The sequence below is a fragment of the Schistocerca americana genome, chromosome 4 (assembly GCF_021461395.2).
Source record: "Schistocerca americana isolate TAMUIC-IGC-003095 chromosome 4, iqSchAmer2.1, whole genome shotgun sequence".
Taxonomy (NCBI): domain Eukaryota; kingdom Metazoa; phylum Arthropoda; class Insecta; order Orthoptera; family Acrididae; genus Schistocerca; species Schistocerca americana.
In genome coordinates, this window is record NC_060122.1 from 96905970 (window position 1) to 96921275 (window position 15306).

The window sequence follows — 15306 nt, forward strand, 5'->3', positions numbered from 1 at the left end:
CATTCTTAGCATTCTGACCTCACCCACTTCCACTGCCCTACAACGTCCTTTAGTTGGTGCCCATCCTGGAACCATACAGCATTGCATTTCTCACTGCTGGTACACGCAGTTTCTTGACTTTTAATGATCATTCTCCTGTCACATAACACAGCGAACGAAAACTTCCAGTTCATCCAACCTATCTGCACTCGACGCTCTTCCCTAAACATTAGTCCTAATAGGAAATTAAACTCGAAGTAATTACGTGTAACATCTAATGGGTGTAAAACAGTTGCCTAAGGAATAGGCTAAATAGAATATTAACTGCTGTATGCACCTCCAGCCCAGCTTCCTTCTCTGCCACTTCAGAAACTAGGCTGGGTGATTCAATGGTGCCCAAGGTAGTAACCATAAACTTCTTGAACAACGGAAACTTCTTGCGTGCAGAGGGCAGGAGATGGCTAGGAGGACAATGTCTGGTTGCTTTAGCATCAAAAATGGTCTGCATTTCATAAGACATGGTTAAGTAGTAGACAAATTATGAAAAACTCCAGTACAAGATCATGGACACTGAATGACTAGTGAAGTGAAGTGCTAAACAGCAAGTTGTAGTCTCTCTAGTATATTAATTGTGCAAACATGTGGGATTACTCTCATGTGGCAAGGAAATGACAAGGTCGTTACACAGGTGTAGGAGGGGGGAAATGGCGGCACCAAGAATGGTGTACTGGTAACAGCAAACAAAGAATACAGTGTATCGGGAACAGACATAATGCTGATGCTTTTGGTGAAGCCACCATCATTGAAGACCCTTTAGAACGCCAATCCTATCAGATTTAAGACAAGTGAGCAAACACGAGAAGACAGAACACAACCTAACATGACCTAAATACCAGTTTCCGGAGAGCTAAGGAAAACTCCATCCACTAGTAAAGGGGCACGCGCACCCACTGCCGTCACTCCAGGCAGTGTCGGCTGGCTTGGCCACCTGTCGGCAGTCTGTTGTTGCTTCACACTCCGTGCACTCGGCTACTGTTAATCACTTGCGCAAGTCAGGTTATTCTGCGGTCTTTAAGAGTGGGGAAAGCAAAACTCGTTAAATTTGAAAGTGATCAATTATAGTCTTTCCCATACGACGTAAATGTTTCAATCTTCATTTGAATCTACACCTCTCGTCTGCCATACCCACCCCTTCGCAAATGTTACTTTCGCATCCAAAGGAGGAGAAAAAACTAGGTAGATTTTCAAACATCCGGTGCTCAGAAGGCATACAAATCTGCGTCTCTCTCTCTCTCTCTCTCTCTCTCTCTCTCTCTCTCTTCGCCTTCAGTTTTTCCAGAATGGCGCTTGGCTGCAGGTTGAGGGACAAGATGACTGGTGGATTCGAAACACCAATCGAGAGCCATGAGGAACACAAGTATTTTTTTCCTCCTTGCATGTCTCCATTCCAAAACAGGATCTGCAGAGTGGTGGGGCGCGATTTCCGTTAGAATTCGGGCGCGCCAGTGGTTACATCTTTACCTATCCTTTGTTTTGTCATCTCCCGAATCAAAAAACCTCCGGCACTCCTGAAGTAATTCGGATGGAAGAGAGAGATTTTAGAAAGTCTGAAGTCTTCCTCACGCAAGACTCGTCGTTGTCGAGCTCGGAGTAACAGTTTTTGGGTGGGGGAAAATTTCGTTATCAGTTGAAAAACCAAACAGTTGTTCCCACCTGTACTGTTCTTTACTTCCTCTGCCACTGTGACGCATTACATTCTATTTAAAACACACACACACACACACACACACACACACACACACACACACACACACACACACACACACACACACACACAACTGGTGTCGCACATGGAGTAGAAATAAAGGAGATTGTCTGAAATAAAACTTCCCATCTTCCTGTCAGAAGGATTTTGGTGCCGTCACCCCATAGTAAAATTTGCATGGTACGTTAAGTACAGTGTCACCAGCATGATGCACTGATAACGAATTTCGTTAATCATATGTGTCTGTCACCCTTCATGGAATATTGCCAAAAACGAATTGCTGTCACTAGATGCTCTTCACCCTATGTATTGAAAGCTGATAAGTTTTGTCTATCAGTCTATACTTTCTTCCCCATATCCTCCTAGGCACGTGGAGTCGGTTTCTATTTTCATTCCTGTCTTCCAAAGCTTTTTCTGCAGCTTCCCAACCTGATTTCAAGCTCATAAACACTGACCATCTGTGAACATCGTACGCCAAGCAGCTCCCTAATGTGCCCTCTGCCCCCCCCCCCCCCACTTATCTCCTCATCAGGGGTTCACCACTCTTTGGTGAGTACATGCTTGGCTACCATTGGCCCCAGATTTTGCAGCGTTACTTCCCTTTCTGTGCTGCATGTCTATCCTCCCATTTTCCCATCCCTTGGGGATTGAGTTGTATGGCTCCTTTGGGAAACAATTCTTGGTAAAACTGTGTGGATCTGTCCTGTCCACCCATCTTTCTTTCCCTATATTTGTCTTACACTTCCTCCATTTTCGCGTTAGAGGTATCTCTTTCCTTTCATCTTCCTCCCTGTGCGTTCCTAAAGACCAGCCCACACGTTTGACGGGTAAAAGGTGACTGAGTAATGCTTAATCCCCAGCCCCAGGTCGACAGTTAGGATTTGTACATGACCCCTGGTAAAGGCCAGGACCAGGGAGGGGTGACCGCCTGAGATGGTACCTTCCTCTATGTCGATTGGTCCCTCTGTCTGGAGTCCGGAAGTTGTGTCCTAAGGTGTGGACAGTCACCTAAGGCAGGTGAGCCTGACCCCCACCGCCCGGAGAGGGGGCCCAAGCAGAAAGGTGCGCGCCATCAGAGAAGCTGGCAGTCGTGGGGAGTTAATCCATGATGATTAATCTCAAAAACGTAAACCGGTTGACATGAAAGAATCGACGCCTCTCCTGGCTGTCCCCAATACCTCGTGGTGTCACACACAGAAGATAGTCACAGTTTCATTACAGTTAATCCATTTGTTAATTAGAAGGGTGTAGACGCCATTGCCGGTCCAATGAAGTCCTGCTCCTGGTTGCATAATGGGGCCTTGTTTTTCAAACTGCTTAATGGAACATGTAGTATCCTTCCCACTTGGCTAATATAGGGTGCCTAGGAAGCTGCTTTCTCGGATCGCTAGACAATACGAGCAAATAGTATTAATGGAGTTTATTACAGTAAGTTAAATTGGTAATACATAACTTCGCGTATTCACGAAGATGTCACAGGCAAACGGCGACAAGCAAATAATCAATGTCCTTCGGTACATTAAATTTAAATACAAGCAAAACAGTTCATTGATATAGCGTCTTTTCCTTATTGTCTCGCCGTCTACTCCGGCCGCAGCTTGGCGGCGCCACGCGTATATTAGCTTCGTGTAGAGGCCGCTCCTATCTTGCTGTCGTTCTAGTCAGTGTACTATTAGCTGACATTTCAAAGCCTTATTTGCTCGTCCGTTCTTCGTCGTGCCGCCGCTTGTCATTATGCCGGAACACAAGAAGTCTCCACAGCTGTCTTGTAAAAGTAGAGGCGCACACAAAACTCTAAATTCCTTCTACGGTGTCATATACATTGGGCTGCTTGATGGAATGACAGGCTGAAATAACAGCCCATCTCACTGACCAGATAGTGACTGACTGCAGTTCAGTCTCGAGAAAAGGGTTGATAAAGGATTAGGGTCAACCTGCAACCTATTTCTTACATTTGTGAGGTACTTCTACCAAAAATTAAGGCTGACTACGAAGTTAAGACTTTCAGAACATAGATCCCAAATCCTAGGTGTTGCCATAAATGTCAGTGCTACAACCACAGTAGTAAATCTTTCGAAAATGCAGCCAAAAGCATAACCTGCGGCAGGTACGCTCATTAGGGAGTGTCCAATTGGTCCCCCTCCAGGATATCCATGTCAGCGAACAGCCCCTTAGTTAACCTTAAATCCTCGGCGCCAAAATTAGCCACAAACACAATTGTAATTTTTTCGTCATTTGCTCTTTTATGCTGCTTCCTCCAGTGGTTGTGAGAGAGCTGTTGGAGATTTGCGTGAAGGAAAAGTTTCCTGCTCACATTGCTCAAATGTTTAGCTAGCTGGAAGTCTTGTACACCACCTCCAGCAATTAGTGGAATCCTCGTTACACCCCGACCTATGGAGGACATGGTTGTGCATACTTGACTTCACATTTAGTGCCATAGTTTTGAAATTGTTCAGCTCAAAGGTCACACCTTCATCTTCACACCGAGAGCACACCGCACTAACAAAACTTCGCCTGCGCCAGCGAAATCGCATGCTCGCAAACCGAAGCACAGAAATCCAAAATCCCGCAATGACTGTGCACATCTAGCCAGCCAATGCCTGGGTCTGCACCTGACAAACGCCAAGGTTCTAAGCAGTAACTGGCAAATGATCTCCTCAGCATTCATCAGTCGCGTCAACACGCGATACCCTATTCCGACCAACCTCTGTTTCACTGTGATGCACTGCCAATCACAGTCCATTGACCAGGAGCCTCCAGCCTCTGAAGTTGGTCGTTTCGCACGTTCGAATTCTGGCACTCAGCAGTCACTGCCGTGACTGCCTCCTTATTTCACCAGTCTCCTGTCTATCAGTGGATACAGTTATTCTCCAATGGAATATTTATGGCATCAAATCCAATAGGGTTGAGTAACAGCTCCTCTTGTGATCGTACCGACCAGTTGTTTTGCCTCTAGGGAACAAAATTATGCCTTCATGGTCACTTTCATCTCCCACACTTCTGTCTGTTTTAATCTTCCACTGGGTGGGGGACTCCAGTACATGGGGAATCGCATTGCTCATTAAACACATCTAGTCACACCATTTCCTTGCACACCCAGATTCAAGCTGTTGCTGTCTTTCCCTTCATGGTTTCACATTCTCTTTGCAATGTCTGTCATCAGGGCAGACATTTTGCAGCTTATTGCTAAAAATCCTCCCTTTTTGCATCTTGGCGACTTCAATGCCCACCATCTCCTTTGGGCCTCTCCACCCCCCCCCTCCCCCTGGTAGAGAGGCTCTCTCCTAGTAGATGTCAACCAGCTCAATCTAATCTGTTTCAACGTGGGCACACCCACATTTATTTCCAATTCCACCCATTCCTTTTTCCCACTTAGACATTTCGATCTGCTCTGATCAGCTTGCTCATTGTCTAGAGTCGTGTTTTGTCTCCAACAAACATTCCAGTGACCATTTCCCCTGTATCTAACGCCTATCCCATCTGTACATCCAACCACCTGGCAGCATTCCAAAGCTGACTGGCAGTTCCACTCCTCATTGCCCTCTATCGATGAACACTATTTCTGCTGCACTGTTGACCTTAGTGTTACCCCTACTGCCATGGAATGTTTCACTGGTGGACTGAGGCATGCCATGCCACAATCTGCACGTGGAGACGAGCTCTCGGCATTTTTTAAATGCCATCCCATGCTGACGAACTGTTTGTTATAAATAGCTACGTGCAATGTCACCGTGTTTTCAGGGATAGCAAAAAGTCTTTCTTTTCAAACCTCTTTTAACAATTTTACGCTTCTGTCGTTTCGGGTAATTTGTCGGCTTTCAGGAACTGGTTCATTCCTGAATTCCTGGTCTGATAGTAGTGAATTCCATTGTAGACCCTCTTCGTATATAAAATACCTTTGGCCAATATTTTGCAGGCATTTAGAGTTCTAACCACTACCATCCTGCCTTCCTCTCTGTGACATGGCCGACAGAGGCAAGGACTATAACGTTCTCGTCCCAGAATTAATGTTGAAATATTGCTTTTACTTTGAGGGAGGTTAAACATGCACTCTCATCATCCCAGTCATCTGCTCCAGGACTGGACACCTTCACATTCTGATGTTGCATCACCTACCTCCTGAGGGCTACATTTTCTCCTCCATACATATCTCATTTGAACGGATGACACACTTTCCAGTTGCTGGCGTAAGGCTGTTCTCATTTCCTTATCTAAGTCTGGCAAGGACAAACATCTTCATTCCAGCTACCTCCTAGTTTCCCTCATCAGTAGCGTCTGCAAGGTGATAAAATGTAAGATTATGATGGCTGGTGTGGTGGCTAGGGTCTGTCTCCTCACTAACGCCCAGTGTGGGTTCTGTAGGCATTGCTCTGCAGTTCATCATCTCATCACCTTGTTCAAAACTGGATTATGGATGTATTGTACGAGGGCTATCCACAAAGTATATTACGTTTTGGAATTAAAAATAAAGTATTGGAAATTTTTTTATTGTGTACTGATGAAAGCCACACTTAAATACTACTTTTCTACACAGTTGCCATTTAAATTAAGGCACTTATCGTAGCGATGGACGAGCTTGGAAATTCCTTCGTCGTAAAATTCGGCCGCCTGCGCCTTCAACCACGTGGTTACCTCTTCTTGAAGCTGTGCGTCGTCATCAAAACGCTGCATAGCCAACCACTTCTTCATTGCAGGGAATAAGTGGAAGTCGCTCGGTGCCAGTTCGGGACTGTACGGCAGATGAGGAAACAACTCCCACTTAAGATTCGAGAACTTCACGAGTGGCATTTGCCGTGTGGGCCCAGTCGTTGTCGTGAATCAACAAGATCTTTGAGCCCAACTTTCCCCTGCACTTGTTTTGTATTGCTCTTCTGAGGTTGTGCAGTGTTTGGCAATACCTTTGAGAGTTTATTGTAGTGCCTCTTTCCAGGAAATCCACAAAAATCGCACCTTTTCTGTCCCAAAAGACAATCGCCATCACCTTCCTTGCCGACACTGTCTGCATGCATTTCTTGGGTTTTTGGGGTCAATTTGTGCGCCCCCACTGCATTGACTGCAATTTTGTCTCGCAGTTAACATGCTTAACCCATGTTTCGTCACCAGTAACGATGCGATCGAGTAATGAGTCGCCATCTTTCTCGTAAGCGTCCAAAAACGTTAACGCTGCAGCCATTCGCTGATTTTTGTGAATCTCTGTCAAGATTTTTGGTATCCATCTTGCACAAAACTTGTGGTAACGAAGCTTTTCGGTAATGATTTCATGCAACAAACTTCGTGAAATTTGTGGGAAACTCAGTGTTCCGTTATTGTGAAATTACGGTTTTCACGGACCGCGGCATCGACTTTTTCGACGAGTTCGGCAGTCACTATGCTGGGTCTTCCACTTCGCCGTGAACGTTAGTTCGGCCATTTTTAAATTTTATGACCCATTGACGCACTCCACCTTCAGTGATTGTTGTCCCCATGTACTTCACAAAGCTGCCGATAGATTTCTATCGGTGTGCAGTTTTTTGCAGTCTGAAACCTTATTACAGCACGCACTTCACACTTCGCGGCATTTTCAATTAACGCTGACATTTCAAACTGTCACAGTGACTCAACGGAGTACAGCACGAACCTCTCACTAGGACGGCAGGATGCCGACTGAGCGGCGGAATGCCATGACACAAAGATGGCCGCGGTAGCCCCGCCCCTAACACACACAAACGAAAACGTAATGTACTTTGTGGATAGCCCTCGCATATTCATCCACATATCCATCTTAAGTTGTCTCAACAGCATCCACCATTGCAGCATACATTTAGCCACAGGTACCTTTTATAATAGTTCTGTTGAAGTTTTAGGCTGAAGCTTCTGACTTGACGTTGTCCTACTGGCGGAAAATTCTGCTCAGTCGTTAGGTGGATCATCTTCTGTGCCTGGGCTTCCATTGCATGCTCCATCTTTTTTTTTTAAGATTCCATAGACAGTGAGTACGGGCTGTGCCTGTGCCTGTCTTCTGTTGCCTCCCAGAGTTCGCCTTCATTTGCTGCCACGTTCCCCCATGGGTGTAAGCTCCTCACAACCCTCGCTTCGTGCCAAGGTGTGTTCATTTCGGACTCATTCGCTTCCTAAGGATACTACTCCTTGTCTGGTGTATGGCAGTGTTTATCACCTTCCACACGCATCTTGGAGGCTGTTTTCGTCCGCACCGATGGTTCCAAGACAGACCGTGGTTTCGGGTGTGCCTTTGTACTTGATCGTTTTCGATGTCTGCTTCTTGACCGGTGCTCGAATTTGACCATGGAACTCCACACAGTTTGTCAGGCCAGCCAGTACATCCAGCAACACAGGCTTCCAAATTACCTGCTCAGATTCTCTGCGCTCTTCAGAGCCTTTGCGCACTGTACTGTCTCCCTATAGTACAATGGATCAAAAAATGCCCCCACTTACTTGCTGGGGGGAAGCCAATGTTACTGTGCACTCTCGGTCATATCGGTATCCTAGGGAACGATGCTGCTGATACTGCTACAATGGCTGAAGCTCTCCTTCCTCGGCCTGCCAGTCATTCTATTCCCTCGGATGACCTTCGTGTCGCTGTCAGCATGTAGTATCACTTTGGAGTGCGTAATGGTCTTCCCTCCAGGGAAACACTCCTGGACATTAAACCTCTCCCAGTAGTGTGATTGACGTCCTCTCGGCCCAGGTGCGTGTAGTACAATGTCGTTTTAGTCACCGCCATACATTAATCGGCGACGCTGACCCACTCCATGCCTACTGCTCTCAGCTCTTGATGGTGACCACTATGATACAGTGCCTATTCTTTAACTGTTCGAGTTCACATCTATATTTGCCATCTCCTTTGTCAGATGTTTTAGCAGATGACATCCGTTCTGTCGATCGCGTCTCAAGTTTTATTGGCTGCAGCGTCATGGCGAAGCAAATCTGATGTCCTCTCCGCCCGCCCAGCTCCCCCCCCCCCCCCCCCCCCCCAACCTTCACCGTGCGGACCTCCGCCGTCTCAATGGTGTTTTGAGAAATTTTCTCTAGGGATGTTTGGTCCTTAGCTGCTCCTCTTTTAAAGTTGCTTGATTGGGTTTTTGCCTTTTTCGTATCAGGTTTTCATTTAGTACTGAACTTAGCAGTTTCGCACGCTAAAGCACCAACCGACAACTAGTCAGAACACTGTTCCGACCCTGACTGGCACTTTCAAGGTACTGACGACGTAGCAGACGTGCTGTTTATGATCAAGTAACAGGAAACGTGCAGTCTTCACGAGCATCTGCATTTATATACAAGCGTGCGTATTTCGCGGTGTAGACATTTTTGTCTAGTCCCTGTATTTTGATAGAGCAACTGTTGCCAAGTGCAGTTAATGGGGCATTGTATGACCTATGCCGCCAATGTTAAATTATCGAATTTTATGACCTATTATCTTGTAAACATTTTAACACACCAACTTAAAATTTTCTGTAATTGTTGAATGCACGTTTCTAGTTACATGGAACTAGAATTATTACTAAAATTGTGTTGTGGGACATGTTATCTTTTTAAAACACCCAATTTTTGACAATTTTGTAAATGTACATAAAAACAAAACTCAAGAGATTTTAAGTATTCTACTTCATGTCTCTAACCATCAGTACTTTTTTAGAAAAAGTGTCATTTATTGCAAAACATGTCGTTCAGAGATATTGAGGTTTAAAACTTTATTTCATATTCTTATACAGACTTACATTTCTGCATCTTTTATGCACTAGAGTTGCCCTGGCCCATAGTCTGTCTTCTTCAGTGGCACAACAGCCCAGTGCTTGCCTCCTTTTCTTTCTTGCTTCTTTTGTTTCTTGCTTCTTTTGTCATTTGCTGAGCAGCTAACTCTCCAAGTACACGAAGCTCATCCAGTTCCCGCAGTCCTTCAGCTGTGTTCTGTCCAAATGTTACCCTTAACTTCTCCAGAACCTTAAGTCTCTCAAAGTCCCAACGATTAAGTTATTACAGCATCAGACACGCCTAACTTGTCATAAGGACAACAAATAAATTTTCACAGCACCACACAACATTATTGAAGGACTCGTTCACATTCTGGGTCTTTCCATGTAAACACTTCTTTTGTAGCTCAGGATTTGCCAAATCTCTGTAAATAGGTTTGATTGCCTCCATTACTGGGAAAGGAAGAGAATGTTTGTGTAAATTCATGCAGGGTGCTAGAAAATTCAGCTTGCCTATATTTACACCAGGTGTTCGCAGGTGGACACAAAGCATGACATGGCCTTTGATCGGTTAATATTCGATGAAACAAAGTGCTCCACACAGTTCTTTTCTTCTTCTCTAAATTGTCAGTTATATCTAATCGCCTTCCCATAATATTGCTGCAATTCATCAATTACTTTGGCCCTTAGTCTTCCAGCACATTTTATTGGCTTGCCATCACAGTATCGTTACCTAGCTTGGTTTTCAGGTTTATTCATAATGCCAGCTTCTGAGACGTAGCAGTAGGCACAAAACAAAGCAATTCACAGCCTTCTAGGCTGTGTAGTTCCCAAGATATGACTGCTCAACTGTGGCAGTATATGCGTAGCCACGAAATTTGACATAGGTCAACATTCAAAATATTATTTGAAGACTCACAATTTTCTGATTTTTAATGCGTTATATACCATGTAATGTTGCGTGGTTTCTTGACCTTCATTTCTTACATATTGCGTCCTCACAATCGTATTCTGCACATAAAGAAGCTTCATTCTAGACCAAACTCGATCAGGTAGTCAATTTTGTATGAATCCATGGAAGCCATATGCAAATCTAATAAGCAAATCGCAAGAGGACAGCTTTTGCCAGAGCAAAGGTATAACTACCCCCGTGTTAGACTTAAAAGCAAATTTCACGACATTGTGTGGGAGCATCCAGAAGATCCATTTTTAATGGACAGACTGTGTAGTTATGCAGCTCACAGGACAGTATACACCTAATGGATATGCTACATATTTCTGCATTGGTAGACTTAAACGAAACGTCATTCTCCCATTTAAAAGAGCAACGCTTATTGGCAGAATATTTCTGACGCAAATAGCCAGAGGAGTGAGGGAAGACAGCGAATGGTATACCCTTGCAACTTTTTCCAGAAAAAGGGTCCGTTCCATTGTCGCTCTTGGAGCAGGAACACGTAACGAGAGTGAGTGTGCTCATATGTGTACGCAGAGAGCCAGGAACACTCTACTCAGTACTTGACTGGGAGAGCACCTCTGTCGTTAGCGATTCAGAGGGACACTACATTGAGTCGCCTGCGGTTAAGTGGTGTTAACTGTGTTGGCTGCCACACTTATTGTACAGTGTGAACACGGACAGAGTACTAGTTAAACGCCTACGAGCGAGTACTGAGTGGCAAAGAGGTGGACCGGTTATCTGACTGGTGTACCACGCCAATAGTTAGCCTAGGGGCGGATAGGAGTCCTTGACTTCATCAAAGCGTAGGGAGAGTTTGACTGGCGAAGGTCAATCTACATAGAAAAAGATAGTTGTGGTATTTGTCAGCAGCGAGCGACGCGGGTAGCAGTCGTCGCAGCTCACGGTATTGTGCGCTACAGCATAAGCGAGCCCCATCTGTCGTCCATAACAGTACACTCCACTACATTTCTCACGCTACAGCCTTGACCGTACCTATAAAAGTTATTAAACTTGTGTAGGCAGGGCTCTCAGCCATTCTGCCGAATAAATAACATTCTTAAAGAAAAGAGAGAAAAGAACCTTTACATACTTTGCCTCTTATGGATAAGAATGCTATTAATTTACAATCTACTGTTCCGAAAAGAAGCTGGAAAATTTGTTATTTTATAAGAAAAAATATAACTTGATTTCTTACAATTTTTTGTAATAATTATTTTTCGTTCGTTTAATGTTTTTCTTACACTAACTAGCAATGCTCCTGTACACAAGTATCCCATTAGTTACGTAAGAATATATAGAATATTTGTGTGTCTTTCGCTTACAGCAGACGACTCCAGAAGATATTTGTTGCTGAATGTTTTACAAGCAGTTCTTGTTTGTACATTAGGAGTGTCTGTCTGACTTCTGTAGTAGTGTGAGGTGGAAACTTTCTTGCAGGAGCTAAAGGGTACTTGTTGGATCAACCAATTGAGCAACTTGATAAAAATAAAACCCACACACTCACAACCAAAATGTTCAGGAAAGTCCAAAGTACATTGTGGAGTAGAAAAGAGAAAAATGTCAAGTTTCAACGAATTCCACGTACAATGTCCCCTTAATCGCCCGCGTCTGCACCTAGGTGGCCCCGCGACGAGAGAGGCATGACGCCGCTGATGCGGGCGCTGGAGGCGCGCAACGAGTCCACGGCGGCGCTGCTGCTGGAGGCGCCGTGCTGCCTGGAGCCGGCCGCCGACGCGGCGGGGCTGACGCCGCTGCACTGGGCGGCTCGCGCCGGGATGCCGGGGGCGGCGGCGCGGCTGCTGGGGGCGGGCTGCCCCGCGTGGGCGGCCGACGCCGCGGGCCGCGACGCGCTCACGTGGGCGCTGCTCGCCGACGACGAGCAGACGGCGGCGGCGCTGGTGCGCCTGGCCGGCTTCCGCCAGCGCGCCGACCACTTCGGGCGCACCGCGGCGCACGTGGCCGCGACGCGCGCCGGCGCCCCCGCCGTGCTGGAGCTGCTGCGCCGCGGCGCCCGCGCGGACGCGGTGGACGCGGAGGGCCTGACGCCGCTGACGTGCGCGCTGCGCTACAATGCGGCCGCCGTGGCCGACGTCGTGCGCTGCTACTCTGCCGACGCGGCGACGGCGGCGGCGATGGCGGCGGAGGACCGAGACACGGAGTAGAGGCCGCTGGCTGCATTGTGCCACTCTGCACTGCCAGGGGAGGCACACGTAGAGCAGAAGGTGGGTGCCAGCACGTCCGAAACGCCCGGGAACGAAGAGTTTGGGGCGAGACTTTGTACGACAGCAAAAAGGACAAGTGCCTCTTGGAGTGCAGCCTCTCCACCTGCCAGTGATTAGCCATCCTCCCTACACGTACCATTTATCCTTCTATGAGGAAGAAAGCTGATAATCCCTAGCAATTCTGTGAGTAGCTCAAAACGAATGACATTGAATTTTTAAACCCAGTTGCGGTTTCATTGGTGAACTCTGCTGGAACAAAGAATTTGCAAAAACGTTTCTTTCTGTCGATTGTTTTAAATTGCTAAAAAGATGTACTGTGTGTCTGTGAATCTTCCAGACTGAATTCACCCAAGTCGCACAGATAACACTGCCAGCCTGCATGAGAATGTGTCCAGTTGAAATAAAAGCATAAAACATCGCTTCTGTGTTCTTCTGATCTGCCACATTGCATCACTACTTCACTCCCCGAATCTTGTTTGGCAGCAGACAGTGTCAATCGCATTTCTTCGAAAGTGCCTTCTATCACATTTCAGAAATATTCAACTTAATCGCTTGGATACACTCTGTAGCAGCTGAAAGTGTTCTTCCTGAACAGTGTGACAATGGCAGACTCTACTGCTATAGCTTCAGACATGTCGTAATGAAAGGGTGATCAGGACAAGGGAATGGAGCCTTAATGAATAGCCATTCTTAAATGACACATTTTATTCCTTTAACATCATATGAGCATCTTAACAACATTTATTCGATAGCATTCGCCAGAGTACAAAATAACTTGTTATGCACTAAACAAAAATATTATGTACTACAGATTTTGTTGTTTTAGGCAGTGATGTAATAAAATGACAAATTTCGACTTTATTATTTATACCATTGGAGAACATCCAACGTTGTCAGAATGAGATTTTCTCACTGCAGCGGAGTGTGCGCTGATATGAAACTTCCTGGTAGGTTAAATCTCTGTGCCGGACCAAGACTCGAACTCGGGACCTTTGCCTTTCGCAGGCAAGTGCTCTACCAACTGAGCTACCCAAGCACGACTCACGCCCCGTGCTCACAGCTTTACTTCTGCCAGTACCTCGTCTCCTACCTTCCAAACTTTACAGAAGCTCTCCTGCCAGGAAGTTTCGTCAAACGTTGGTCAAACTCCTTGTTAAATCAGTGTTTTTGGTTATAGTTGACAGAATAAATTATTTCTTAATTTGTAGTTCTAAAAATTTTTGCAGTGAGCTTAAAATGTTAACAGGAAATGAAGCACGTCATTGACAGCTTGGCACTAAGTGTTAGCAGTTAGTGGCTTATGAGAACATAGGTAAGGGCAGATACACACAGCAACACAGTCGTCGTAGTGCTAAGTGAGCAGTGAAACTCAACCACTGTACCTCTGGACCTGATCAAGCACATAACTTCCTCAAAGGAACTAACACTGTTAAAAAAACTTATTCGCAAAAAGACACTACTGAAGACATTACTACTGAAGACGGTTAAATGTAGATATATGCAGCAAAAGTTAACGAATTTAAATTTATATTTCGCTTCTAATTCCACTGTCTTGTCAGTACTGCTAATGATCGTAGTGCCAACCTACAATAGCTGGAACATGAATTACCATTGACAGATGAAGGGCGTCAGAATGCCGTAGCGACCAGCATTGTACCCACAAAGGACTATGTAGTCGTCTGCCTCGAAAATTACAACGAAACGGACTTACCTGGCTCAAAACTGCTGTACCGAAATTTCTTTCCAGGGTTGCGCAGGACGCTCGAAGAAAGCAGCAGGAAATTAAATCGGCACTTACTCGTGGTGTGCTGTCTCCTGACAAATCCTGCAGCAACTCGCTGATGGCTGCACTGGCGCCGTTCTGCCCATGTGGGCAATTGCTGACGGTACGCCACATTTTAACGTCCTGTCCGAATTTTATTAAACTGCGTGTTGTTGTTGGCCTGCCATGTAGTCTGGATGCAATTTTAGCGGATGACCCAGGAGCAGCTGCTCGCGTTCCTCGTTTTATCCATTTGACAAACCTGTCTGACATTTGATTACGCTGTTTTTTTAATCCTATGCCTGTTAATACGTCTTTTATAGTGTTGTCCCTTTTAGTTGCTGTTTTAACCTTGTGCCTCGCAGTGCATTCCTAACTTAGTCTGGGCGCTAATGACCATTGTAGTTGTGCGCCCTAAAACCACAAAAAAACCTGCAGCAGTTCGAACTTAGTCTTAACTCCTTCACAGCTCAATCTGTTCCCACAGTTACCAGTTTGCTCACTCTCTATTTGGCCACGCAGAAAGGTATATATATATATATATATATATATATATATATATATATATATATATATATATTTTACAGAAAGTTTCGTAATAGCAAAACCTTCCAGTGTGTAACTTGTTTATTTTCGGACTGACTGGCAGTTGTGTTAAGATTTCTGGGGAAACATTCCAGTCATTGGCTTTTCCAGCAAGAATTGCAGCAAATTCATTTATTATAAACATGTTTATGAAAATACTTCTACATGAATAAGAATAATCCAGAATACTTCAGAAAACGAACCTGCTACCTCTCTGCACCACAGCTTCGGCACAGCAACTGCGTCTCCGGATATTACACACTATCTGAAAGACAGTATCTACAAATGTCATTGTTTGATATTTAATTTGGTAAGTTGTATTAAAAGGACACGGTTTAGAAAGATTGTGC

General features: G+C 45.3%; 1 protein-coding gene across 1 annotated transcript in view; it reads left to right on the top strand.

The window, feature by feature from the left end:
- The window catches only part of LOC124613278 (serine/threonine-protein phosphatase 6 regulatory ankyrin repeat subunit C-like), a 122864-nt gene extending 110315 nt beyond the window's left edge, over window positions 1-12549 (top strand). The window contains exon 4 of the mRNA XM_047141972.1: window positions 12006-12549. Coding sequence (XP_046997928.1) covers window positions 12006-12549 — 544 coding nt within the window. The remainder of the gene's footprint in view (window positions 1-12005) is intronic.
- Window positions 12550-15306: the final 2757 nt, after the last annotated feature.